Source organism: Ochotona curzoniae, unplaced genomic scaffold (genome assembly GCF_017591425.1).
Source record: "Ochotona curzoniae isolate NIBS_2020 unplaced genomic scaffold, NIBS_Ocur_1.0 scaffold_1037, whole genome shotgun sequence".
Lineage (NCBI taxonomy): Eukaryota > Metazoa > Chordata > Mammalia > Lagomorpha > Ochotonidae > Ochotona > Ochotona curzoniae.
In genome coordinates, this window is record NW_024467083.1 from 3,493,458 (window position 1) to 3,521,276 (window position 27,819).

General features: G+C 35.3%; 1 protein-coding gene across 7 annotated transcripts in view; it reads right to left on the minus strand.

Annotated features, from left to right (window-relative positions):
- Nucleotides 1-983: 983 nt before the first annotated feature.
- The window catches only part of ZNF644 (zinc finger protein 644), an 83,249-nt gene continuing 56,413 nt past the window's right edge, over nt 984-27,819 (minus strand). For 2 of the 7 annotated variants that reach the window (XM_040998430.1, XM_040998431.1), the window contains exons 3-7: nt 20,647-23,681; nt 19,879-20,484; nt 17,887-18,009; nt 3,647-3,749; nt 984-2,647 (exon numbers count right to left, since the gene is read on the minus strand). In XM_040998430.1, coding sequence (XP_040854364.1) covers nt 2,455-2,647; nt 3,647-3,749; nt 17,887-18,009; nt 19,879-20,484; nt 20,647-23,681 — 4,060 coding nt within the window. In that variant the 3' untranslated portion in view covers nt 984-2,454. Of the gene's footprint in view, nt 2,648-3,646; nt 3,750-15,197; nt 15,271-16,796; nt 19,776-19,878; nt 20,485-20,646; nt 23,682-27,819 lie in introns of those variants that run through there. The other 5 variants (XM_040998433.1, XM_040998432.1, XM_040998434.1 and 2 more) reach the window with 5 other exon arrangements.

The following is a 27,819-nucleotide window of genomic DNA, read 5'->3' on the forward strand; positions in this document are numbered from 1 at the left end:
ATATATCTTGGCAATGAAACAGAAAACTAGTTAAAGTTGAGTAATAAATCTAATTACTAAGTTAACATCAAATAATATTCTGACATAAAGTCATATCATATGAGACAAGATTTTAAACTGAATTCTTCTTCTAATGGAATCTAGTTGAAAGTACATCAATCGCACACACGCCAAACAAAAGGGAAACTGCGACTATTTCCTAAGAATGTTAAATTTTGTAATCTAACTATTGTTACTTTAAAAGTGTTCTGTTCTTTTTAGAATCCCTCTACCTTACTGTTTCTAATTTATTCTATTTTGATGAATTATTATATCTAAAGGGAAAAATAACTTTTAAAAATAAAAAAAAATGTAGCGAAGCTTTGATTCTGAAACTCATCGTCAAGTTAACTCTGATGCTAGTATTCATTCAACATAATTACCTTGACAAAAGTAAAAAAAACTATAAGGCTGAAAGAAGTGCTAGTGATTGCTAGCCTCCCACCAGTAAGCCTAAGTTTTTTTTGTTTGGTTTTAAATTTCTGAACTTTAGTTGCTATGCAGTATGTCAACCAATTAAAAAAATATATTCAAAGACATAACTGTCAATAAAAACTGTTCAGTAAGAAGTAACCCAATATATAGAGACCAGGTACATTTTCAGTTAAAAGTAAAGACATTGGATGTTTCAGCCTCCCCATTAGAGATAAGCACAGTTTCCATCAGGCTGTTCGCATAATAGCAAATAATTTACAAGGACTTTTTTGTATCTACTGCCCAGAAATCAGGAGTTCAGTTGGAAATGGGAGTTCAATCTCCTAATTTCAGATTGAAAACAGTTCTGGATTTAGAGGTCTGATTAATCATGAAAGGGGAGAAAATCCTGTGAATATAATAACTTGGTAAAGAGAAACAATTTGGATCAAAAAGAAACACAAGTTCAAGTGGACTATTTCCGCCAATAATAAAAATAAATGTTTCACATTATAGACATTACCATTTTGTTTAAGTCTTCTTTTATTTAGATAATTTTCTGGTAAGGATATATCATAGAAAGCAACTTCACTGGCAGTGAGGTATGTATATACTCTACCAAAATACTCCTTATTTTAACTGTTGTTAACTTTATTTACATACGAAGAAAAGTATATCAATGCATATCCTTGGTTGATCTATAATATTAGCCAAACTACATGAGATAAAATGGTGCTTGCATACAAAAACTGTTATTTGCAAAAGAATATGATTTCAGATTAAAAGAACTAACCTGTTTTTGGAAAGACTTTAAAAGAATAATCACAACTTATCATGACCAAGACACCTGCACCATATAGTCCATTCCTCACAGCACATTTATTTCAGTAATTCCGTTATGTCGGTTCTTAGCATGAGCATAGTGTTACACGATTTTTGTACATATAATCACATCCAAAACAAGTTCTAAAATTTAAATTGTAAACATTCTCATCATATGTAGAAATATTTTAATCGGTGTATTAAGTTTTGCTAACTGATTAAATTTGGAAGATAATATAAATGAGAAAGCCTATTCTAAGTTGTGTAGTGAGCATTGTTTATTAATTACATTTCTACAATGTTAAATAAAGTAAGAGGCAAACTGTCCTGTAAGCATGTCAAATTTTAGGTAAAACATTGAAAAGAAACAAATTTGTTAACAAAAAGATGTCTTGCAATAAAGAACATTAGATTTTTAAATCTATTATGATACAAAAATGTAAAGGGTAAATAGCATCTTTGTTGACAAAGTAGGAGGTAGCATGGATGCACCACTTTATTGTCTGAGAAATGCAACTGGAGTAAAGAATATTTCCTTACCACAAATAATTTCCAGGACTATGTACATATTTCTTTTAGAAATACTTGTTTAAACAAATCTCCCTCCACTTTTTAGTATAAAAAAAACCATTCCATGTGATTTTAAAAAAACACTTACACATCTAGATAGAATAATACTCTGCCCTATTTGAGTGAACAGTCTCAAACTATGAAGTACATGATATTTAATGCCCTAAATTGAGTAAATTTAGTTAGCAGTTCCTGGTATTATACAAAACACTAAATACATACAAACAAAATATAATATCTTATTTTTCTATGTACGTCTTGTGGGGAACAAACAGAGCCTTGATTCTGATAACACTGAAGGAAACATAATTTTCAATAAATCCATGTCCAACAGTTTTATAAATGGCTGCTTACATGTACTGATCTCGTACTGAGTAAACACAGTTAGCCAACAAAACTTAATAAGCCTTAAAAACACATCTTCCACCCTATATAAAATATATAGACTACTTACTGTTTAAGCATTTGATTTGCTCTGATGTCACTGGAATTCACTTTTCCCCATTTTCCTGCTTTAGTAAACGGATAATTTAATGTGGCTTAAAAAAAAGACAAAGAATTTCAAATTTACATCCAATTCAAATTTGCTATGTAAAAGGTTTCCTGGTTCTATGAAGCTGCTTCTGCCATTAGTAGAGAAAATGAAGTTTCTGTAATGGAGGCAGGCTTTTTAAGTAGTGATGTGACTTCCACCATGCCAGCTCCAGTCCGTGGAAGATTAGCGTTTACAATGTGTCGCTGTAAGTGCTTAATCCAGTCTTCCTGAACAGATAATGGTCCTCGAAAGACTAGGCCACAAAACCTATAGAAGAAGTTGGTATAATTCTCTTAACATGATTAATTCCCCTTATTTAAAACCAATGCACATAAAATCTCTCAACAGAAGGAACAAATTTACCATATACTGGAGATAACACTCTTTAAATAAATCCAAAGTCTTACTTCAACATTCAAATTCCCAATTTATTAACAGCTATACCAAACTTCAATAATCTTTGCTGAAGCAAGAACATTATTAGATTAACATTAATAAAGTAGGTGGTGCAGCAAGTGATGCTGCCACTTGTAATCCTGATATTCCACACTGGAGTGCTGGTTTGTGTCCCAGATTGGATCCAGCTCCCTGCTCACACCTGGGAGAGAATCAGAGGATGGTCCAAGTGGTTGGGCCCCTGCCATCCCGATGGGAGACTTGGATGGAGTTCCTAGTGCCAGGACAAGCCCTGGCTATGGCAGCCCTTCCAGGAGCGAACTTAATCAGTGGACAAGGTGCATCTCTGTTTCTGGCTCACTCTGCTCTTCAAATAACTTAAAAAAAAGCAACTGGTTTTAATACCTATAAACCTTAATTGACCTACAACAACCACTCTTCTAAAATAGGTCATTCTTTAGGAAAGACCTTTCCCAAATTCACAATTTCTTAAACTCTATTGTTTCTAAGGATGTTTCTATAGGGTATATGGAAGGAGATGTGAAGAAGAAAGAACAAAAATATGTTCCCTATAAGCACAAACTCAAGATAGCAAAATAATTAAACTGATCAAATCAATAAAACACAACTAAAGTTGCTTTCATAAATTACGGTGTTTGGCTGATGTAAAAATTTTGATTGTTGCTTGAAGAAAAATAACATTATGGGCATACCTAATTGAATTTTTAAATGCTTCCAAAAGTTCATTTGTAACCTAATGTTGAGAATATACATCCTCCACCACAAATTAAAACTTCCCAGTAAAATAGCTACCATGGCTCAAAGCAAAATCTGACATCACTGATCAGATATGGCAATAAAGTCAGCTACCTGCATCGGAGAATGTAAACCTCGTCAGCACCGTGAGGTAATGTTAGCATTTTCTTCTTACTTCCAGATCTTGACCTTGATTTCTTTTGCTTACAATCTAAAGCTAGAAAAGGGAAGGAAAGACTTAACGTTCTTTATATATTTCAAAACATACAAACACATTATTTCTAGAGAAGGTCAGACCACTTAAGTTAGAATAAGTCTGCATTTGTTTTCATATTCCCTGTGGCATGCACTAACTTGCAGCTGGTTCCCTAACAGTGTTAACATTATCCTCATACATTTGTTCTGCATGGCCCATTTCAAATGGAGCTTTACCATGCCAAACCAGAACTGGAAAAATCTAAGTAACTTGGAACTACTGAATTTGCCAATTATTACAGTAAAAGTAATCTTTTATAACCACACATAATTTTAACATCTGACTAAATCTTTAAAGCCACTGTTTGTATCTGTTTACTACTCCACTAAGTATATCTCACTTGATTTGAAATTCACTAAGATAGTATCAGTCATGTAACTTCAAAAAAAATCATTCATGCTGATTTATAAACAGCTCTTATAATTATATGCTGGTCCTTTACTTCTTAAAAGGGCAAAAAAACCAAAACTTCAACTTTCAATTTAAAACACAAACGTGTATTGTATTATCTGTATAGCTGTGTAATCACACAGGCTTCATTAGAAAATTATGTCACAAACATTTACAACTGAATTCAATGTCTTATGCTAACTTCCTTTGACATTTTTCTCCAATAACTTACTTTCAAATGGTTTAAAAAGAGAACATATTTTTATATCAAAGTATACCATAATGCTAATGCTGTTTTTAAATTTTTTCATTACTTTTTCCCTTAATCATTTACTTTCTATAACTGTAATAAAGAAAAACTAGGTAAGTTTAATAGTAGAAACGGAATGGACATAACATGTAATGGGTTGTTGAATACAGCTATGGCATTTCTTTGGACAAAGGGATGAGAGTAATCCAGGGTGCTGCTGGTCCATTAGCAGGAAGAGAATATAAGAGTTTATATCTGGTGATCCAAGGGAGAAGCATACAAATGTCATTGAAGAGTTACCCAAACGGCTTTTCTTCGCTTATCCTGCCAGGTGAAATCCCCTGGAAAAATACTAAGTAAAAAGAGAATAGGAATTGGCTATTTAATGATTCTGTGAAATGAGTTGTTAAAAGTCCAGATTCCACAAAGAATAGATGCTACTATTATAAAACCAGTAAACATACTTCCCTACAGTGGACAAGTGGCAATAGTGGTAGAAACGCCACATGGAAAACTAAAAACCGTGAGGAATATGTCATTCAAGCCATTGGTTTTAGCTTCCTATCATCTATCTGCTTGGAAGTAAAATCTAGGAGTCAAAGTCTTTTTTTGGTTTTCCTTAGAAGAAGAGTATAACAAGAACTGCTGGAATTCAAATTAAGGTCTTAAGGAATGAGTGTCTCAAGGCTAACCAGGCCAAATCTGGGATAGAAAAATTGCAAAATTCTTGTAAGTTATTTCAGTCAAGAACCTGATACATACTACAAATTCAACAAATGCTCCTGGAGTAAAAAATGAATAAAACAGAACTGAAGTCATTTAGACACTAGCATTTAGACAGCACATGAATATAATCTCTTCTGCTACGTAACAAAGGCAACATCATTTGCACTGCTGCAGTCATGTACTCTTTATTATTCCAAATGCAAACTACTGACCAATACTAGCATGAAGAGCAAGGCATCATGTGCTCTGCAATCAGCCCTTTACTTTCCCTATCTCTTCCGGTGAGCAACTTGAATTTAAGCGAATTTGCAGTGATTTCTCAGACTAATGCATCAACGGGTAAATACTACTAGATGTCAGCTACTCTAATCACCCGTACAGTAAACCATATAAAATTCCTGTCAATTATATGTACTAGAGTGAGCATTTGGTACATTAGGAGATAGATGCAATCCACCTTTGATGACCTTGATGGCATTCAAATTTGCCACAATGTATTCAACTCCTTTTAAAATGTAAGTAAATTACAGTAAGATATAAAGAGAAATACATTTTGAAAAAAACCTTTCACCACCCCCTCCCCCAGACTGGGGTGGGGCAAGGCAAACTGAGGGAGAAAGGCAAGGATCATGAGGAAGTGTGCAAGACTGTTTCCTTAGTTAAAAGTACCTATGTTACATTTAGATGTTGAGATACTTTTACTGATTCCTAGGGTTCAGAAAATGTGAACTTAAATAAAGGAGAAAAGAACTTTCCGATTTTTGATGCTGTATTGAGTCTAGACAAGAATGATACAGTTCCTGTGATAGTTATTTAAGGGTACAGAAATTTTGGAAAGCAGGACAACTCTGCCAGCAGATAAACTGCTAATTAGGGATTAGCACCTGGGATCTCAAAAATGTGTAGGGCATCTCATGAATTGAGAATACTGGAAAACTTCTCCATAAGATACAAAAAACCTGAGACAAAAACTCGTAAACTAGATCTAAATGCACCAGGATCTTAATTTTAAATTCCTTACTCCCAGGAATATTATTACTATTTTTTTTAAGTAAGTAGAATGAGCAACTTTTGTAACAGCTTTCCCTACACCATTACCGGATTATAAAAATCTGCTTAACAATGAGCACTTGTTACGTATATATGGTATACAAATGCAGCATCCATAGGCTATCCTCTACACAGGAAGCCAACCGCACAAACTGTTTTCTGCTGTTACACAATTGTTTCCTTTACAGGGTTTCAGTGTATCTAGAAGGAAAAGCAGTTTTATTTTGAGCTGTACTGATCATCACTAGAACACTAGACACAAAATGTCAGTAACACATTCAGAGACTCACAACTCATCAAGATTTAATAAGCAGCCAAAAGTTTAACAAAGTTAAACATGAATAATCCACCAAATTGATAACTTTATCATAAAGCCTTCCCTTTTAGCAGGATACTACTTATTATGGTCAAAATCACAAAACAAATGAAAACAATCCAAAGTATTTAAATCCAACATTGCTTCTAGAGTTACAACACAAGGACATAAAACACTGTTCTAGAAATTATTTTTTTTCCCCATGGACAGAGTTGCTCTTTAGAAAGCAAGGCACGTCTTCCTGTGGTGCCTACTTGGGGTGCCACAAATTGTTCAAGTGATCAACTGTCCAAAAATTTTTAAGTTACCTTATTACATTATAAAGCACCTAAATTGTTACTAACAATGTTTTCTTTGGAGAACGATTTGAGCTGTAAAGTTAGGAACAAACATTTCAGAATATATCTTTTAGTGAGATAGCTGTTTTGTCACACAGAGAAATAGAATAGTCTTAGTTCTCAAAAAGAACACTGCACAACTCAATGCTATGAAATACAGTGAAAAGCAGATCAACACATTATGCAGCACATACCACTTGGTCTGTTTTCTGAGTAATTATTTAGTTTTGCACATGGCAGAACAAGAATTTACTTTTGGCTTTGCTATTAAATAGAATATTTTGCTTTTTCACCTTTCTGTCCCTTATATTCAATAATGGCCTCAAAAGACTTCATTTTATCCATCACTATTCTGCTGACTTCAGAGAACGAAGATTTATTTTGCCAAAAAATACCCGACACTTTTCTGGCCAAAAAAAAAAAAAAGTTTTCATCTTCAATCATTCTCTTCTTGTTTTTTTTTTTCTTTAAAGTGCTGTTCTTAACTGGTTGTTGCCAGCTCTGGGTATGTTTGCTGCTGCTGTGACAGAACACCGCAGACTAGGTAAATCATAAACAATAGCTTATATGGCTCTCAGTACTGGAGGCTGGGAAAATCATAGAGGCACAGCATAAGATACTGCAAATAGTCTATGTGCTGCATTACAACAAAGCAGAAGAGTAAGCCAGTATGTGTGAGGCAGAGAAAGGACATCAGCAGAACTTTCAGGAACCCACCCATTCCCCCATCACTAGCTTAATAGCATCAGCTCAGCAGTGTGGCAGTCCTCCTGATCTAACCACCTAAGAATCACCATCTTCTTGATGCTGTTACATGACAACGTAAACATAAGCTTTGGATTTCCAAACTACAGTATTCTGCCCCCATCTCCAAAACTCATGTTTTCATATACAAAATACATTAGTTCCTGAAGCCATAACTCCTTACAGAGTTGCATCTAAATAAGATATGGGTGAAACTCAAGGCAGCAATCACCCTAAGAAGACTTTCCTCCAAATAGTGAGCCTGTGAAATCAAAACAAGTTACCTACTTTCAAACTACAACGATGTAACACACAAAATACAATTTTCCTTTCAACAGAACAGTCAAAAAGAGGGTAACTTGTCCAAAGCAAGTCCAAAATTCAACAAGGAAAACATTAATACCTAATTTCTTCATTTTATGTACCACATCTTAGACACTCAAGGTTGCAGGTTGAGGAGGGGTCTCGGACCACAGGTCAATCACTGCGCAGCCCTCTCCCACCCAACGGCTTCACCTCCGTCAAGTTATGCTGTGCCTACAGTCTTCCTTTCCTAGCATTGCATGCTGGTGGTCCGTCATTTCCAGAGTCTCAGGAGCAACCCAACTTACTCCTAGACTTCCAGTAGGTCTTGTCAGAGTGTGAATGCAAGAGTAGCAGTTCTACCTCTAAACTAGGCCTAGTAGAGGCACTCTGCTCTGCCCCTGGGGCAGCAAGTCTTTGCCTGAGCCCTCAAGGAATCTGTAACGTCATCTGACCTCCAGGTCAAAGCAGCCACGTCCCAGAAATTCCTGCATTCTGCAAGTTTGAAGACTTAGTATCACATGGATGCTGCTAAGGCTTACCACCTTCTATTTCCTGGTGTGTAGGTCAAGCTGCACTAGTATTTGCTTCACCAACAAGGTAGAGACAGTGCTGTGCATGGTCACTGGCCCGAAACCATTCTGCACCGTTGGAGCTCTTGGCTTGTATTAAGAAGGGTAGTCTCAAACACCAGTACTTTCAATTCTCCCACTGTCTTGATGAATAGTATCTGACCTCCTTTGATACATGATACTTAAGCAATCAATTGCTTGGCTATAACCTTATTTTCTAACATTCTTTACATGACCAGATTGCCAATATTACCAATCTTTCCATTATGCTCTTTTAATTGTAAATTCCAGTTTAATTTTTTTTCTACATCTTAGCAAAAACAGTTCTATATATCCTGAATACTTTGCTTAGACATTTCTTTCCCAAAATCCTAGTTCATCTAGCTCTGCATTCTATGAAGTTCTAGGACACATGCACAATTTTGCAACATTTCTGTGTAACAAAGATGGTCTGTACTCCAGTCTCTGCAATCTTGCTCTTCATTTTCATGTGAGGCTTAACTCAGGATTGTCATCATTATCCATATTCCTATAAGCATACTAGCTAAAAATCACTAAGTCATCTCTAAGAAGATTCATACATTTCCTACAGCTCTTTCTACTGCCTTTGAGCCCTTAATGCTCCATTCATGGCAATACAGACTTTTTCTAGCCTATTCCTTCAAATTCTTGTGGCCTCAATTCATGATCCAGTTTCAAAGCTGCTTCCACATTTTCAGATATTTGTAACAGCAATAACTCCACTTCTTGGTACTAATCTATCTCAGTCCAATTTTTGCTGCTACAGCAGAACATCACAGACTAAGTAGATTATTTGGCTCATGGCTTTAGCGGCTGGGAAGTGGCAATGGCCTTTGTGCTGCTTCATAACATGGGGGAAGAGGGTGAACTCTTTCTTGAGAGCACACTCATCACACTGCATTCATCTATTTATAACGCAGGCCCTGCACAGCCTAATCACTGCTACAAGGTCCCACTTAATACAGTTAATACCCAACACATGAAAATTTCAATCCGGTGAGTCTGGTAGGTAATAGGAGCTCATTAGGGAAAACAACAGGAAAGACCACACAAATCATTAATCTACCACCACTAAAAAGCTGGTAGTGGAGACCCCAGTGGTGAAGTGGGAAGAGGATGTGCATGTTTTAACACAAACACACACGTGTGAGACAAACTCAAATCCAACCTTCAAGGCTCATAAGCTTCAAGTATAAATAAGACTATACAAATATTGTTTTCTTTTTTTCTTTCCCTGAGTCACAACTGAACAAGGATCAGAAATGTTTAAATCCCACCCATTCCCCCTCAGCTTAAAAAACCATGTTAACAGTCTATAACATAAAGGAAGCCATTTATTGAGAACCTAAACTTTAATTTCTTCAACTACACTTTTTCTTACGCACAAAATATCAACATTCAGCCTATGGCAGCATAGTGACGTATACTCAGTTTAATGCTCAGCTATAGCAACTTTAAAATTCTTACTAATCTTAAAGGGTACACTTATTCATTTTACACTACACTGTAAATTATTCAGTCAGGTCTGGGCCCTGAGTACCTACATTCATTTCCACCCTTAATATCTTGTCCAATAAAGTAAGTAGGCAGTAGAGAAAATTTGTTATTCTTTACCATGCATTAAAATTGGAGAAAATCCCTCTATTCCAACAAACAAAAATCCTTTGCTCTATTAGCTATACTAACATAAATTCCCAAGATAAGCAGTTAATGTGGTTAGTTGTTCTGAAAAGCAGTGTTCTTATCGTCCAATCAGGAACTGGGCACATACAATTAGTAACTTCAGAAACATTCTTACCATCATTGCTCAAAAATATTTTCATCAAAAGCCTGTTAATTTTTCAGAGCTGTAAGTAACTTCCTTCAATCTTTAAAGTTTCCAAGGTAATCTCTTGCCTTCAAGTGCCAGTATCCCTCACAGGTGCTACTTCGTGCTGTGAATGTTGCATTTCTGTGTTAGCTCTCTCCTTACAGCCTGGGACAGTAGCATAGGATAGCCTGAGGTTTTAGGCACCTATGCACACATCAGAGACCAAGAAAAAAGCTTCTGGTTTCTGATCAGCTCAATTGTGGCCATTGTGGCCATCTGAGGAGTGAACTAATGGATGAAAGACCTCTGTCTCTTCTACTCCTTGGGTAAAATTCAAATAAAAAATCAATCTTAAAAAATTTTTTTTTTTATAGTTTCAACTCCCAATGACTAAAAAACCACCAAAAAACCCACTAAAAAAACCAAACAAACACGATATTTAACTTTCCTGTAGCCCTTGACCCGTTGTGCCTTAATCAACTATGTAAAGATTACCAAAATAAAAGAATTTTTAAAAAAAAAATCACAATATTTAACCAAGAATCACATAATAATCAGTGAAAAAGTTAACTAGATCCTGCATGGTTTTGCATTTAAAAATATAAAGAAGAGAATGAGTTGCAACTCTGCAAAGCAGCTGCACTTCGCTTTAGCAATGGCAAAGAGCTTGAGTCTACCTTAGGAACCAGAAGCTAAGAACAGCCACAGCCATACAAGCTTGGTTTAGATGAGAGTTAAGCAAATGAAAGCAGCCTTTTATTTCAAGTTGGAGCTACTCAGCAGAAGAACAATTTGCAAAGCCTCTCTGCTAATTTTAAAATAGACTATTTGAGCAACTATATCAAGATATAAAGACAAACGCTGGACACAAATGATATTTCATTAATATCCTTATATATAAAAATTAGAGACAAACTGGTTTTACAGACTTGCCAAAACCCAAATAAATTAACTACCCACCTACAAATCATTTATTTGCCCAAGAGAAGTTGATAAGATAGTAGAAGTATCATCAACTTCTCTGTGGAAGTAAGCAATTTTCCTTTCTTTTCAAGATGAGTTGGACTTGCATGCTATTTTATTAAAGCAAAATAAGCATTTGTTATGAACACATCATTTTTCTAGGACTGAGTCTGTTTCATAATTTGTATATATAATTACTTAAGTGTAACCTGGCTCTCTAAAATCTTAGGATTTCTAAAATACCAATTTAGATGTAGAATAATTAATCATTCTTGATTATAAGATTAAGTAAGAAAACCCCCTCACTTTAAAATTATGTCCAACATATTCACTGTCAAATTACAGCTCACAATAAGCAACAGCAAATCTGTCAGTGGTACGTGGTCCCAGTCAATTTGGCTTTTTATGGTTTTGTGGTTTCTTCACCTCTCTGAATATACCTTTCCAACTAAATCAAAATAAATTTTTAAAAAATATAATCCTTTCATTCTTATTTTAGAAGAATTCAATGACATCATAAATTTTTAGGAAGTATCCAAATTGCCAAACCCCATCTTTCTGATTTTACCATCTGCCCAAGCCTCTATATAACTAAAGTTTATCACTCTTTGAACTACAAATGCTATTCCCCTCCATGTTTTCCTTTTCCTAAAATTGTTCTTATCCAAGTTCAGGGTCTCACTGAAATTTCTTTTTTAAATATTTATTTTATCTCTCTATTTATTAGGAGAGGTAAAGAAATGGTGGTACATCTACTTTGTGGAATACTACTCAGCCATTAAAAAGAATAAAATTCTACCATTTGCAACAAAATGGTCCCAACTAGAAACCATTATGCTCAGTAAATTAAGCCAAAACCAAAAGACAAATATTACACGTTCTCTCCAATATTAGGCAACCTGTATGCAAAATACAAGATCAACAGAAATACAGGTAAGCATATATATACATACATTTATCTAGAGGATCTGTATGATGGAGGCAAGTATACAATGAAATGAAGATATACTACAGTATGTATCTCTATTACTGAACAAAAGAATGATTCCCAATGAAATTGCTAAATATACCTTGACACTGGAATGCTGGTTTTTGTATCATTGTCTATACCAGCAATGTCAGGATATGCTTAAATAAGAGGAAGATGTATTTGGGACTGTTGCTGAGAGACTATACTATTGTAATAATATAGGGAAATCAGCAGGGGAGGCAGAACGGGAAATCCCTGAGTTTGCACTGTGAAAGTATGTAATCCTTTGAAACAAACAACACACTTTTTAAAAACACCACAGACAAAGAACAGGTAATCAATGCATATCAGAAAGCTTTTCAAACGTATTTTTTCCTTTCTACTACTGCAAAAAAAGTACTTTTCACAATCCAGGGAGGACTTTCTTCCTGGTTTACAATCCCACGAAGCACCTGACTCTATTATAGACGTCTATTGAATATGTATCATTAAAGTTCAAAACAGCCAAAGGACTATTCAGTAACATGCAATCTACTGTTACACTTAATAATGAACGGCATGAAAAATAAGACCCCGACTTTAATTTTAAATAAGGTGAGGTAACTATATTGCATTAGTGGTTTTGACAGAAAGGTTATAGTATCAATTTTTTTTGTATGTACGAACGGACTTCATTGGTTACCATGCGAAACGGAGGAGTGAATTACGACACCTCCTTCTGCTGGAGAGGTGTCCACACACTCCCTCACCGCCCTCCAAAAGCCAAACTATTTTTCTTTCTTTCATTATGATAGGTGAGTCATTTTTGAGTTGTACAATAGCAACAACTGTGCTTTATTTCCAAAATGCTACTAAGAAGTATTCTGAAGATAAAAAATGAAACCTTTCCCAAATATATTTACATATACAAAAGTATGTTTTGTAAATGTACTTTTTAAAAGTATATTTACTTTTATTTGGAAGACAGATTTACAGAGAGAGAAAGATCTTCTATCTACTGGTTCACTCAACAAATGACCACAACAGCCAGAACTGAGTTTTTTCTGAAGCCAGAAGCCAAGAACTTCATTTTGGGTCTCCCGCATGGGTACAGGATCCCAAGAACCTCAGCCATCCTCTGCTGTTTTTCTAGGCTTTAAGCAGGGAGCTGATTAGGAAGTAAAGCAGGACACAAACCAGTGCCCATATGGGATGCCAGTGCCACAGTCAGAGGATTGGCGTGTTATGCCATCATGCTGGGCCCCAAAACTATTTTTTTCATTAATTTAAAAGAAACAATTGAAAATATCCAATTTACTTTACACTTCAAAGGTCTGTATTTTATTTTTTAAATGTGATCTTTAAATAAAAACATAAATAAAATGAGAAAATTCATCTATTATCACGAAAGTGTTATGCTTTCCAAGATATCACTATTGCTAGTTCTAGTCAATATAAGTACCTAAGTGTTTTCAATCTGCAGACAGCAACTTTTCATCGAGAAGCAAATCATGTTGCTTACCCATGAATTAATTGTTAATGAAAACAAATAAAATGGTAGTGAATGAAGGAGTGAACAAGGAATTATATGTTTATGTAAAAGCCACTTTTTTAAAAAAAGATTTATTTTTATTGGAAAGGCGGATATACAGAGAGGAGAGACAGAGAGGAAGATCTTCTGTCCGATGATTCACTCCCCAAGTGAGCACAATGGCTGATGCTATGCCAGTCCGAAGCCAGGAGCCTCTTCCAGGCCTCCCACGTGGGTGCAGGGTCCCAAAGCTTTGAGCCGTCCTTGACTACTTTCCCAGGCCACAGGCAGGGAGCTGGATGGGAAGCGGGGCTGCCAGGATTAGAACCGGCGCCCATATGGGATCCCGGGCGTGCAAGGCGAGGACCTTAACAACTGTGCCACCACGCCGGGCCCTAAAAGCCACTTTTTATACTGAATCAAGAGATAAAACAGAGTCCCACTAAAAATGCTGAATGTCAGCATTATTTCTTCTTTCCAAGAAATAAAAATCCCATCATTCAGCTTACACAGATTTTCCTGCATTTTCTGTTTTGACTTTATTTCCCTTTTCTCACGTGGTCAAAATTCACTATAACTTTAACATCAATTTTTTTTTCTTCTGAACTACAGATTAGGTCGTAATACTTTTAGTGTTTTGGGAATCTTAATAGTCAGGATGGTCACGTAACTTATCTAATCCATAGCCCTTATAAGTGTAAAATAAAGACAGCAAAACCCTGCTGGGACAATAACGTGAAACCATTTTATACAGTCACTATATTAATAAACTTAATATGCTGTTTTTAATAATATCAGGATTTAAAAAGATATCATTTAATTAAGATATTAAACACAAAAAGTCAATAGTTAAGATAAAGGTCAAAGGCATTTAATATAAACTATACCATGAAAATTCTGATTTTTCACGAAAATTTTATGTTCTTAACAGACTGTATATAAAATTAATCAGGAAAAACCTGTTCAAGCATGTTAAACAATCTAAAGAGAAGAAAATCTGAAAACCAAGCCTCCTAATAATGCAGTCTTCACTAACTGGAATAAATTCGTGAAATAAGAAGTCTGCCTTGAATTTACAATATAGGACAAATGGAAGTTCACTACAGATCCATTAGAAAAAAGTAAACTGTTTCATAAGTTACCTGTATCAGAAGACATATGTGACTTGTTCAAACGGTTTATCTGAATGTCAGTTCTAGGCAAATTTTTTCTGTGAAATTTCCTATTTTGACTATTATCCCAAGTACAGCAATCACCCTTCACTGTCAATTCCAAAGCTTCCCTACTTTCTTCTTTATAAATCTTTTTACTAACACTTGGGAGGCTATATTTTAATTAATACTTGTGGCCAGAGAAGTTATTTTGATATACACAGTTCTTGCATCACAATCACCTTCTGTTCAAACAAAATAGAGTTTCTTAGGGCTTCTGATTCCTAGTTCTGTGTTCTTTGTAGCTGGCACCTCTCTTTTCTTGATTTTCCACTACAGGAAAGATCCACAGCTTTCCCATGCAGATCCTATAGATGGAAACATTTTTATACTTGGATGAGAAAGTGCATGCTTCTGCAAAGCAGCCTCAAATATTCATAAAATTCTCAACAAGGTCAGTGACCTTAAAAAAGATTGATAATTGTTACACAAGAAGTATCTGTGTCAACAGTAAATAAATACATTAGGAAACAGAAGGGTTTTTTTTTTTTTTTTTAAGAAAAGTGTTTAGGCTGGTTAGAGCAATATTTTATTAGAAAAAGGAATACCTCTTCTTTTCAACAGCTATTCATTTCTTCACCTAAGGCCAATGTCCCATTACAATTTAATCTGGGGGGAGAGGGGTATCTAAGCTTTTTCAAGACTGGATCATACCATTCAAAATTCACATGAATTGGGCCTGTGCTGTGATGTAACACGCTAAGCTGCTACTTGTACCACCAGTATCCCATACTGGCTGTAGAAGAGATTGGCACAAGTGCCTGTGCACATGTGGAAGACCTGGTTACAGCTATTTGGGAAGTGATCCAGCTGATGAAAGATCTCATGCTCCCTCTGTGTCCTTCTCCAACTCTGCTTTTCAAATAAATAAATCAAACAAATATGTACCAGAATGAAGGCTGCTTTGAAAGTAGAAACACAAACTTTAAACATCTTTATGGAGGTTCTGCTTCTATCCATTTTCCTTTTGCATTGTGATAGGTCTGATTACCAAAGGTTTTTTTAAACTCATCCAGAGACCATCACTAACACTTGTTGCTCCCATGATTTGGTGACTCTAAAAACCCAGGAACCCACCATTAATGGCCTTGTACTAGTGATAGTGATATGAAGGAAGCATATGGAATTTATACATATTCATTCCCTTTGAGAAACAAAACAAAATTAGCAAAACTAAACATATCTTCTGTGTAGCTCTATGGGTCAACATTTTGAAAATCAGGAGACAACGTTTCAGAACTCCCAAGAGAAGTGCACATCTTATGGTTTCTAGAGCACATACTGCATATCGAAACACCCCAGGACTCCTTCAGCTTCTCGCTTTCCTTCCCTTTGCCTTGCACTGCTAAAGACAAACTGTGTGTTTTTATTAACATCTCTGACATTTAACTTTTCACTAGTGGTATTTTAAAAAGCAATGCCGTCTTTTTTTCCTTTCTAGCCGAGCATATATGCCAATTATATTACCGGTCTCTCCGATAATGAAGTTTTCAGGAAAACATTGTTTAACAGTTATTCGAAACACTCTATTAATCCTACATTTTGAAGAATTTTCAGATGAAGTAAAACTTTTTAATGTACTAATAAAATCCAGAGTGGCAAAATCCTGGCTTATTGAATATTTGCATAATCTCTTTGTATAGTCAGAATGGATCATTTCCTTAAGTCCTCCAAAGTCTCAATTAGGCCTAACCATTTTTTGGGGTCCTTGTGCTTTCTGATTATTCTCTCATTTATTCAGTTTTCACCAAGATGATCCCACCTTAAATTAAGAATTTTCAGTTGCCTTTCTTCTAAAATACAAAATCTAAGAAAGGACCTCTAGATGAGGGTGAGAATATATAAATATATAACCCCACAGTAGGAGGACTAATCTTGTAAAAGAAAACCCACTATCTCCTTTTAATACAAAGGATCAAGTCATCCATAGTGAATTTTATGTCAAGTCAAAGAATAAAGAAGCAAAAGAATGACAGACACCAGTATCAACACACATGCTACTTTGGCATCAAGAACATTTTGAGTTCAAGTCATAGAACATGAGGAAGATCACAGAAGGCTGGGAAAATAGCAACTAGAAGAAAGCAGAAGCAGTGATCTAAAAAGACCAAGAGGAAAAAAAAAAGACTGGCAAGAGAATTCTGGGCAAAAGGATTTATGCAAATCTGCTTAGAAAAGAGTATTATTTCCAGATGCAAAAGAAATGGAACTTGCTGAAGCAGGGCAGCTTGAAAGACTACAAATGACAGAGCAAAGCATTTTCCAGGGTGTAAGAAGCATATTACATGAGTAAGCTAATAACATTTTCACAGATAAGCAGTATGAAGAGGTATCTGCAAGGCTGGGCTAACCAACCAAAAATAACACAGAAATGTGCATGTTAGCACTTAGGTGCCTATCAATTTCATTAGTCTTAAGTAAGACTTGGGGACATTAGAGAAGAACCTATTCAACTGTCAACATATCGCCATTGTGAGATTTGCTGCTTCAAAAGTTTGATGTAGATTAATGAAAACTCACTAGTTTCTTTAGTTATATTTGAAACTTTATTATAATTTCCTTTTTTTTAGTAAAGCATTTGCAAATCAGAAGTGTCTTTTTTTTTAAATCAAAGAGAGGTATCTTACTGAATTGAACAAAAAAAGTTTTAAATAGTGGAATTTAAAAATCAATAGGAGCTATGTAGACTCAGAAGTTCCACATCTCTTTTTGGGTTTTTCCCCTTAAATCTGTATGAGCCAATAAAAAAGAATAACTTGCTTTAAATTATATCTAATAGTTTACAAGTTGCTGAAATTTGAAGTGTATTCAGACTCAACTGCTGCTTACTAAAGAAAGGTATAACTATCATTTGAATTAACACCAATCTGGTGAGGAAAAAAATTGTATCAAGCAGACTTGCTGTGATATCTGTTCAAACATACCTGTACCAGTCAAAAGTCCAGCGCTCTTCTTTCGTGCATAAGCGCGTAAGTGGTTGGACAGGCTAACAGCACTTGTAAACGTCGTATTGCAATGCACACATGTTCTAAGCTTCACAGGCATACCTATCATTCAAAAGAAAACTATAATCCAGTTCTCACTTCAGAAAGTGAAATTTTTTTAGCTTTAAAGTGTGTAGAAATGTACCACAATAAAGATGGCTTAAAAAAACGTTCATTGAATTAGGTTAACTCAATAGAAGGAGGGGGAAATCAAGTTAACTATTAGTTGTTGTTAGTACATAGGGCCAACCCATGCTGTTTGGAAAGATGGAAGAAGGACGACTTGAACCTCACAGCTTCCTGGACTTAACAGCTATTATCACTTTCTTGCAGATTTCTGTGTTACGCAGATCATTTCTTAAACCTACTAAAATACAATCCTGTGATTTGAGTAGCACAGTTCTGTTGGAAGTTAAGCTTACAACACTACCAATAAAAAGAATTAAAAAGTCTAGTTGACAAAGTGGTAATTAAAGTGTTTTACCCACAAAACCGTAAAAGGCTTGATACTAAATTAGGCTTTCTGATGAAGGCTGGGAGAAAAGGTGGTAAAACACACCGCTGAACAGCTGTTAGACACAACATTTTATTCAGGGCACTTTATGTTCATTACTTTGAATGCGCAATCAATAATGAAAGTTAATGATTTAAAGTTTTTGCTAAAATCTTTGTGCTAAATAAATGATCAACAAGCTAACAGTTGAGTCAGTCATCACTGGGAAGAAAACAATAAGAAAAACTCATAACTTCTCCAACAACTCTCTCTCGTCAACATGCTTCCATTAGTTTCCTCCACATGACTGCAACAGCAACAAATGTACTTCCACAAATGTACTTCCTTCTCTCAAGTATACAGCATCTCAGGAAATACAGCTAATCTTCCAAGAGAAAGTTATTGACCTTGAAGGACTCTCTCCGTTCAAAAGAGCCCTACTAACTGTTAGATCATACAAGAGAAAAAAATTTCACATCATGTGCAGTACAAGGAACCTTGCCCTAAATCAAAACTGCATTACAAACTGCATTACACGTAGGATAGTCCATCATCTGCCCAAGGTAAACAAGTCAACAGTACCTCACATAATCTTGTTCATGACTAACCGAGTAGCCAAGTACCATTACTTCCAACACATTCAACCTAGGGTTCTGATTATGAGATCACCTAAGTGAACCTTCAACATTCTTAACCTCCAAAAACCAACCTAAAGACACTTAGAATTCTTCTACTGTAAAACAATAAATCAGACTTTGCAATACCAAATAAAAGCTTTGTATTATGTGCAGCTTCATTTCCCAACACACACAAAACATGCGTTTGTAAAAGAAAAGCTACTGGCGCAAAAGCATCAAGCTCAATTGTCTGTTTACCACCATAAAGTCTAAAAAGCCCAAACGAGTAGGTTTTATACTTCAGACAATCCTCCAAAACCAAACCATCCCACAATGAGGAAATGGGGAGGGAAAGTGTTCTGAGATAATCACCCTGTGCAACAAGACACCAATCCATTCAGTTTAAAGACTCTTTTTTCATGCAAGTGGTGGGAAAAAGCAATAGCTAAATCTTGAAAACATGTCACTTTGGAGCACTGGCAAATAAGGCAATATCTACCTCTTCACTATTATTATTATTTTTAAACACCAATAGCCTACCATCCATAACCATTCAACAGCCATAGCAAATTTTGTGTGTATGATTTTTTTTGCAGTTTTTTTCCCACTTACTCTCACCTTACACTGAGATCAAGAAACGAGGCACAGAGTTCAGTGCTGAGCATCAACTGATGAATTATATAGAAAGAGAATAACCAATCCATTCTGCAAAAGAGTAGCTTAAAAAGAGGATTCTGAGTATTTTGTACGAATATTCCATTAAAGAACATATAATTAAACTTGCCTAAATCATATACAAGATAGCCAAAAATGTACTCTTACCTGAGTGCATAGTCAAGTCCATTTTTTGTGGGTGATACATCAATGGACTATCTTCATTTAATGGAAGAACACATCTCTGAATAAATCTCTTTCTTGCTGTCTGATTATGGATCTTTTGAGGAGAAATACTAGAATTTCTTTCTTCTCCCATTCTTTTACTTTTAAGAAGTTCTATCAGTGTAAGAGACTGATTCTTTTTTCCACTGGGCAGTTCTGGTTTTGTTTCATCATATTCATTTAAGAAATTAAGCCCTTCTTCCTCTGATGCAGACACTGATAGAGCTTCAGTCTTTAGGCCATTATGGTACGCTTCAAGAGGTATAACATTTTGAGATAGAAAGTCATCACTTGAAGAAAGTTTCTGAGCCACAAATGGTCTAGGAATAATACGACGACTATTCAATGCCTTTAGGATTTTTTCATATTTTTCTTCATTTTGCATCATCTCATTCAGAACACAGATTGGAGATTTGTGAGCATCCCATTTGGTCTTTCCTAGTCTCTTCAAGTGGCCTCTAACATGATTTGATAATCCAATTTTAGTATCAAACCAACCACCACAGAGTTGACAGGTATGTTCAGAAGTAGTTTCAGACTTTTCTATTGCTAAAACAAAATTTTTAAGAGTGGATGAGAAATTTTTTGCAAGTTACCCATAATGAATTAACTCTGAAATACGAAATTATGTGATTCTAATAAAAACCAAATTCAAATAAAGCTTCCAATTTGAATACAGACGTATTAATTCAAAATTTCCACAAAACTTACCTTTTCTAACTCGCTTAACAGGTGTCCCTGTACTAGTTCTTTTGAAATGTTGCATTTTGTCACTTGTGGCTATTTGTTCTGGTGATACAACATGGCGGGCTTCATAGCTTAATCCTGCTCTGTGAAGATGACCCCGGACATGATTCGATAACCCTACACCTGTTTCAAATGTTGCTGGGCAGTAAGGGCATGATTTCTTCTCAAGAGACAAATCAGTCCAATGAAAAACAGAATTATGCTTTGATAATGAAGTTTCTGCATTTTCTAAATTCTGAGGTTCATGAATCTCATGTAAAAAGTTGTTAGTTGCACCATCTTCATAATATTCAAAATAAAACCCATCATTTTGATCATAACTAAGGGCAGTATTTTCTCCAGGCTCTTGATCTTCCACCTTGCTTTTGAATAGAGGGAATAAGTTTACATGATCTTGATTTATTTCATTATAGGTTTCATCTTCTATGGCCTGTGTAGTGTAATCACCTAACTCGACATTGTCCCAGGAGCTTTCATCTTCTGTTTCATAGCTATCTTTCTTTTCAGAATTAAGTTTTTGCAAAACAACAACAGTCATCTTGTGCAAAAAATCAGGATAGCTATCCAAATCTTCTCCTCCAACAGAACTTTCCTTCTTAGATTCTTTAAGTACTCTTTTTACAGCTACACGCCTATGCTCTCTGAAGCTTTCTGGCCTTTTGGCATCAGGGTTATGAGAGTCTGAAATAAAACTATTATTACGTGAATTACTTGATGATGAAAACATATGTAAAGAATTTAAAGAACCAGCCTCTTTTTTGAAATGTAGAGGATATGATTCACTTGATTTTTTGATCATCCTGTAGTTTTCATATTTATGTCTATACAAATAGTTATTACTTGCCTTGGCATTGGATTTTTCTTTTGCTGCCTGATGAAAATATTTGGGTTTTTGGTCAATGCTGCTTTTATTCATAACAGTCTTGTGAGGAGAGTTGTTTTGATTGCATGTATTTACACCTGACTGGGAAATGCTTTTCCGAGCTTTTTGTATTCTGTGTGGTCGCTTATGGAACTTTGAAAAATTACTTGATTGCGAGTTTGATCCAAATGTTCGCTTCACATCTTGTTTTAAAGCAGAGTTCTTTGGAAATGTGGCTGACTGTTGCTTTATTAATGGTTTACTGCCATCAACATCTATAGGCTCTTCAATGATGTCATTTTGTCTCTTATCAAGCCCAAGAGAACTACCAAATGAATCAACACATGATGATGAATGCAAATATTCCATATGTTTTTTTAAAACACTTCTGGCTGAAGTTGTAAAGGGACATGCCTTGCACATGTAGGAAGCTGACTTTTTGGATGATCCTATGGCTGAGTCTTTCATGAAAACCTTCTTTTGAGTTTTTCTTTGCGCTATATCAGAACTGACCACAGGACATTTTACCACTGCCCCGTGTGCAATGCCCCGATGACATTCCAGTTCATTTTCCGTCACTGCCATGAAGTTGCACTCTTCACAACAATAGTACCTTTTATCTTTTTCATGGGTTTTAGCATGTTGCACAAATGTTTTAGGGCAGTTGGTACCAAACACACACTGAGGACACTGTAATCGTGCACTGCGTCCTTCATCCTGAAGTTCTTTCAATTCACGAATTTCCTCCATCAACTTCTGTCTTCTTTCTTGATGAATAATCATATGCTTTAGAAGTGAATTACGATCTCGAAATGTCCGTCCACATTCTCTGCAAGCATATGGCCTTGGGACATTAAGATGGCGAAAGTGACTATTCCCATCCAAATGATACATCATGTGCCTGTGCAGGTGTTTTTTCTCCCTAAAATTCACATTGCACTTGGTACAGGGGTAAAATGATGGCTCTTCAGTACTGAAAGTAGCAGGTGACTCAGAATCACTCTCTTCACATTTCTTTTTTAAGGTATTTGAAAGGAAAGTGCTAGTATGAACAGGTGAACTGTCGTCTCTACACTTATCTGGGTTATAAACCAGATGTTGAAAAGCATCCACAGATTCCAAGTCTTCATCATTTGATTCAGGCTTCACTTTTGCTAAAGCAAATTTCTGTGAGTCTGCTGCTTGTAGCTCTTCATTCTGTTCTAGAAAGTCTACTTCCAACATTTTTGATTTATTAGGTACACAATTGGAATCACTTAAGCAATCCTCAGTATAACGCGTTATCTTACTTATATCCATTTTCCGCTTTCTCTTTTTTTCTAGACCTACTTTAGAGTGAACTGGATTTTTATCTACTGTTTCTTCATTACACATAAGAAACTGAATGAATTCTTTTTGGGGATCCCAGTTTGCATCATTTTCTGACCTAAATTCATCTGTACCTGAGGAAATTCCTGTCAATGTATTGACACAATCATCTTTTACCAACAAATCTTCACTATTTTCACCCACCTCTACTTGATTTACTAAAGTGCTATCTGACTTTATACCACTCCCCACTGAATTCTGAATGTCACAACCAACTGAAGCAGAGGTAGGTAGTTTTTTAATGGAATGAGTTGGATTCCTAGCATGTGCTACATCTGATAACAAAAATAAAACTTGGTGTTGACTTGCTTTCTGTGGTGTAGGCAGCTGAAGATCAGCTGCTACCTTCAAAGTTGAACAAGATTCTGTTGCAGGCTGATCCACAGGCTGTCCAGTGGTTAATGAAACACTGCCTTTATTCATACTGGAAGTCTTAGTTAAGGAGGAGTGTGAAACTGGTCCATTAACAGCAGCTCCTTTAGGCAAGACAAAGTTTTCACTAGAAACAGCAGGAGCACCAGCATGTATAAATAGAGTAGACTGGGCTCCACTTAAGGCTTTTTCAGATTTCTCCTTTGATAGTTCTTCAGGCGGAGTCAACGTATTGTTTTTTTGAAATGATGTCTGGCAATCTTTTGGTTTATGAACTCCACCTTCTTTCTCTGGGATAAAATTGCTGTCATCTAGGAGTTCTTCTTTAGCACCAGTAATATCGGTGTTTATCTTTGAATCATCCATATTGTTGGCAAGCCCATTTAACACATTTAGTCTAGAAAATGGAAAAAAAAATTAGATTTGAATGAAAGGTAGTATTAGAATATATGAAAAACTGAAAACATACATTTTTATTAGCTTAGTTTCCTTCTCTTTTGAGAACCTAAGAATTTTCCAAGAACTAGAACACTTAACAACTAAAATACTTTAAAAGACCTCAAAGGTTATTATTATTCTTCATCCTAGACAGCAACAATTCAATACTGCACATTTACAAAATCAATCTCTCTCTCTCTCTTTCACACACACACACACACACACACACACACACACACACAATCAATATGCTATGCAATGGGAAGAAATTTAAGACCTCTTAAATACAAATTGCTAACAAAATTTTTACACATAAGCAGATTTATCAGTCACGCTAGAGAATAACTTAAATTACAGAACAAGGCAGAGATATATAAATTTTGCCACTTAAAATTCATTATTATAGGAACATAACGAAATACCCCTCACTGAAGAACTTTATTTTAATGAATCAATGGCTTACAATGGTAAATTTTACTGCTAGGGAATTTAAGCCTGTTTTGTTGTTGAGAAACTTCATTGTAAAAGTACTTTATTCATGAGTTTTCATCCTCCTTATTCAACATATCTCTAATTTAAAATTAATGCAGTTAAAATAAAAACAAAATCAAAACTACATAGGTTTTATTTTTTATTGAGAAGGAAGATATACAGAAAGGAGGAGAGACAGAGGGAAAGATCTTCTGTCCACTTGTACATTCCCCAAGTGGCTACAATGGAAAAAGTTGAACTGATTCAAAGCCAGGAGTCAGCAGCTTCTTTCAGGTCTCTGAAGCAGGTACAGGCCCAAGGCTTTAGGCCATCCTCTACTACCTTCCCAGGCCACAAGCAGGGATCTGGAAGGGAAGTGGAACAGTTGGGATCTGAACCCGCACCCATAAGTGATCCCAGCAGATGCAAGGTGAGGATTTAGCCATTAGGCTATTGTGCCAAACCCAACTAAAGATGTCTTCGGCTACATTTTCACACCCTAAATCCTCAAACTGTGGGCATTCTCTAAAAGCAGATATATTCCAGTTATGATCTAGAAGAATAATGTTTGCAATCTTGTAAAAAAATGTACAATGAAGTATTTGTTTCACATAGGTAAGTCTTTTTGGGACATTTCTGATAAGTAATTTAGACACTATGTTTTAAAAATGGAGACTTCTAAATATTATGGGACAAAAGCATACCATCACTGTAATTACATCCTCCTATGAATATGAAGAGTTCCCTTATATGCTACTCCTCTCCTGCTTTAAGAAGTGATCACACTATGATGACACTTTTTGTATAGGGAGAATATTCCTATCAACTACCACACCAACAAAAAGGACTGAGTAAGTGTTGAGGGAACAGAAAGAAAATTTGCAACACCAAAGTAAAAGTTCTTAAGGCTCAAAAAGGAAACTTAGTTTTCTTCCTGTGAAACAAGTCCCACCACAGTTCTGACTTTATCCACCAACTGTAGGCAAGGCACTCAAAATATTGAATCCTTTTCATGTTCGATTTAACAATATCTGTTTTAGTAACCTGGAATTTCTAATAGAGAGTACTGGCACAAGCTTCTGTCTTTCTTCTTGCTCAGGGTAGTAAAGGCATTTTATTCAATCTCCAAATAATTACTGAGCATTTACTCTGTGGCAGGCTCCAATTTTCATAGTAGAGTTACAGCCTAATAAGACACATTAGGCTTCTGTTCACATGTTAATTTATTCTACATTTACACTATACAATGAATAATTCAATTTTAAGACAGCAGGAGCTTATAATCCAACATATTGAAATCAAAACATTTTCAATAATGTTTAATATTTCTACTATTCTTTGAGGTACCTAATTCAAGCTTTGCAAAACAGTAAACCTAGCTCAAGAATAAGAATGGTTTCCAATAACATGTCTTGTTTTATCACACATTACATCTACTTTTCTTATTTCTGCAGAATGTTTGAAACAAATATTATCAATAAAATATTATGAATAGTTTTCTTGGGCATTGCTATTGACACCAAAATCATTTTTCCACCCTTTGTAGGTTTTAGAATTTTGTGGTGAGACTGGCAAACTTCCACAGCAATAAAAATAGACTTCCAATAAGATCATATTCAATGATATCACCCCAAAATGGTGCTAATGCAGCACCCAGCAGGAGTCTCTGCATCACATACACAGAAGTTAAAAACGGGCAGCACATAAACATGTGTTAGGAAAGAGTGTGCAAATGTCAATGAGAAGCAAAGTAAGCCTTGATGGTTTACTATTATCCATTGCAGATATTTCTTATAGAATGAGAAAGAGAAGGCTTAATGCTCAGCAGCAACAACCACATGAATCTGAAATGAGCAACACTTTTTTAGAAACTCATCTGAAAGACTAGTTAATCTCTGTTCTTACTTAGTATAATCACAGAAGTAGACAAATGTATGCTCAGTCAATTTGAAAGCCTATATCAGATTTTCTCAACAGGAAGCAACGTTGCTAACGAAGTGGTAAATTCAGTGTTAATGAGTGGCTTCACTGTTACCACCTCAGAGGTAAAAACCTTCCATGTTCTACGTTCCACCCATCTGTTGTGGTGTTAGAGGTTCAGAGATGGAACAGACGCTTCCCATTTAAAGCAAGTTCATTGGTACCCCCTGAACAGCAGGGGACAAACTATGAGAATAACATGTCGGCTTGGAGACTGCATCCTCATTACCAGAAAGGCTTTACATGAACTTTCAGAAGCTCACACGCTCAAGATACCAAACTATTTCCTTCAAAAACACATAAAAAGAACCAGATGTATTGCATAACAAATATCTTATCTAAAAACGCATCTAGCTAAGGAAAACTCAGATAAAACACTTAAAATAGAAAATGATGACTTCAATAGTTTTCCCTGAAACCTGTAAAATGAAATATAGATTAGCTCCTTTGAATTAAAAATTTCTACACACAAAAAATGAGAAGTTATTCTTTTCCAGAGAAATGGACAACAGTAGTTAATACTAAAAAAAAAAAAAAAAAAAAAAAAAAAAACACAAAACCCACTATCAGAAAATACACTACAAGAAATTGACTATTTAATTTTCAGAATATACATTAAGCATAAAATACTGCAGATATTCTTTTTATACTCAACACTATGGCTGTTGCACTGACATACAATGCAGAACAACGGATCAACTAACTCTTTTAAACTGAACAACAGAACTAGAATTTTGACATCAAAAATTATTTTTATACATTTGTGGGAGTTTATGCAGCATCCAAAGAATCAGCATCTGAGTGGCAAGCTAATTTTACATTACCAAATAGTTTTCAACCCCTTTTAGACATTCATAACACAAAACAGCCACTAGTGGCAACTTATATTATTAGAACAAAGTAAGGACTTATTTAAAATAGGCATGATTCAGTAAGTTTTTAAAAACAGAATCTAATAAATTAAAACAAACAACAGAAGCTGGGTTAGTTGGACTTCCTAAACTTCAGTTCAAAGATTCTGCATTAGCAATTAGATCTTAGAAAACAATGTTTAGAAACCATTACTAAGTCCTCTCCAATAAAATCATGTAACCATAAAATTTTTAAAAATAATTTTTGCATGTTCTTTTAAAAAAATCACACTTCGTAAAAAAGCTGTAAATGGAATTTTAAATCTACATAAAACATATTTCAGTCTCTAGGAAATCATAATGAGTTCTACAGCTATAACTGCCTCTAGTTATACACTGTGAGCATTTAGAAAAAAAAAAGTACAAAGGTCAGATCTGTCTTCAAGATGACAGATCATCACTTATATGCCTCCAGCTAGACTTATTGTCTCAGAAATCTCAAACATCAGTATTTTTGCAAACTATCAGCACTTGCTATAACACCCTCACCACACTACATCTTGAGGTTACTACAGAAGAAATGAGGTGATAATTGCATATTAACATAATTATTCCATAATCCCTCTGAGCAAGCTTCCTAGGTCACTCAGTAATTCAGATTAGTTACAACCTTTCTGTCACCATATCTATGCTGTCCACTTTCTGTTCATAAATAATGCTTTTTTGATAGAAAAGTAGCTTAATTTCATTATTTTATGTACATTATTAATTGTATTTATTACCAGTAGGTTAACA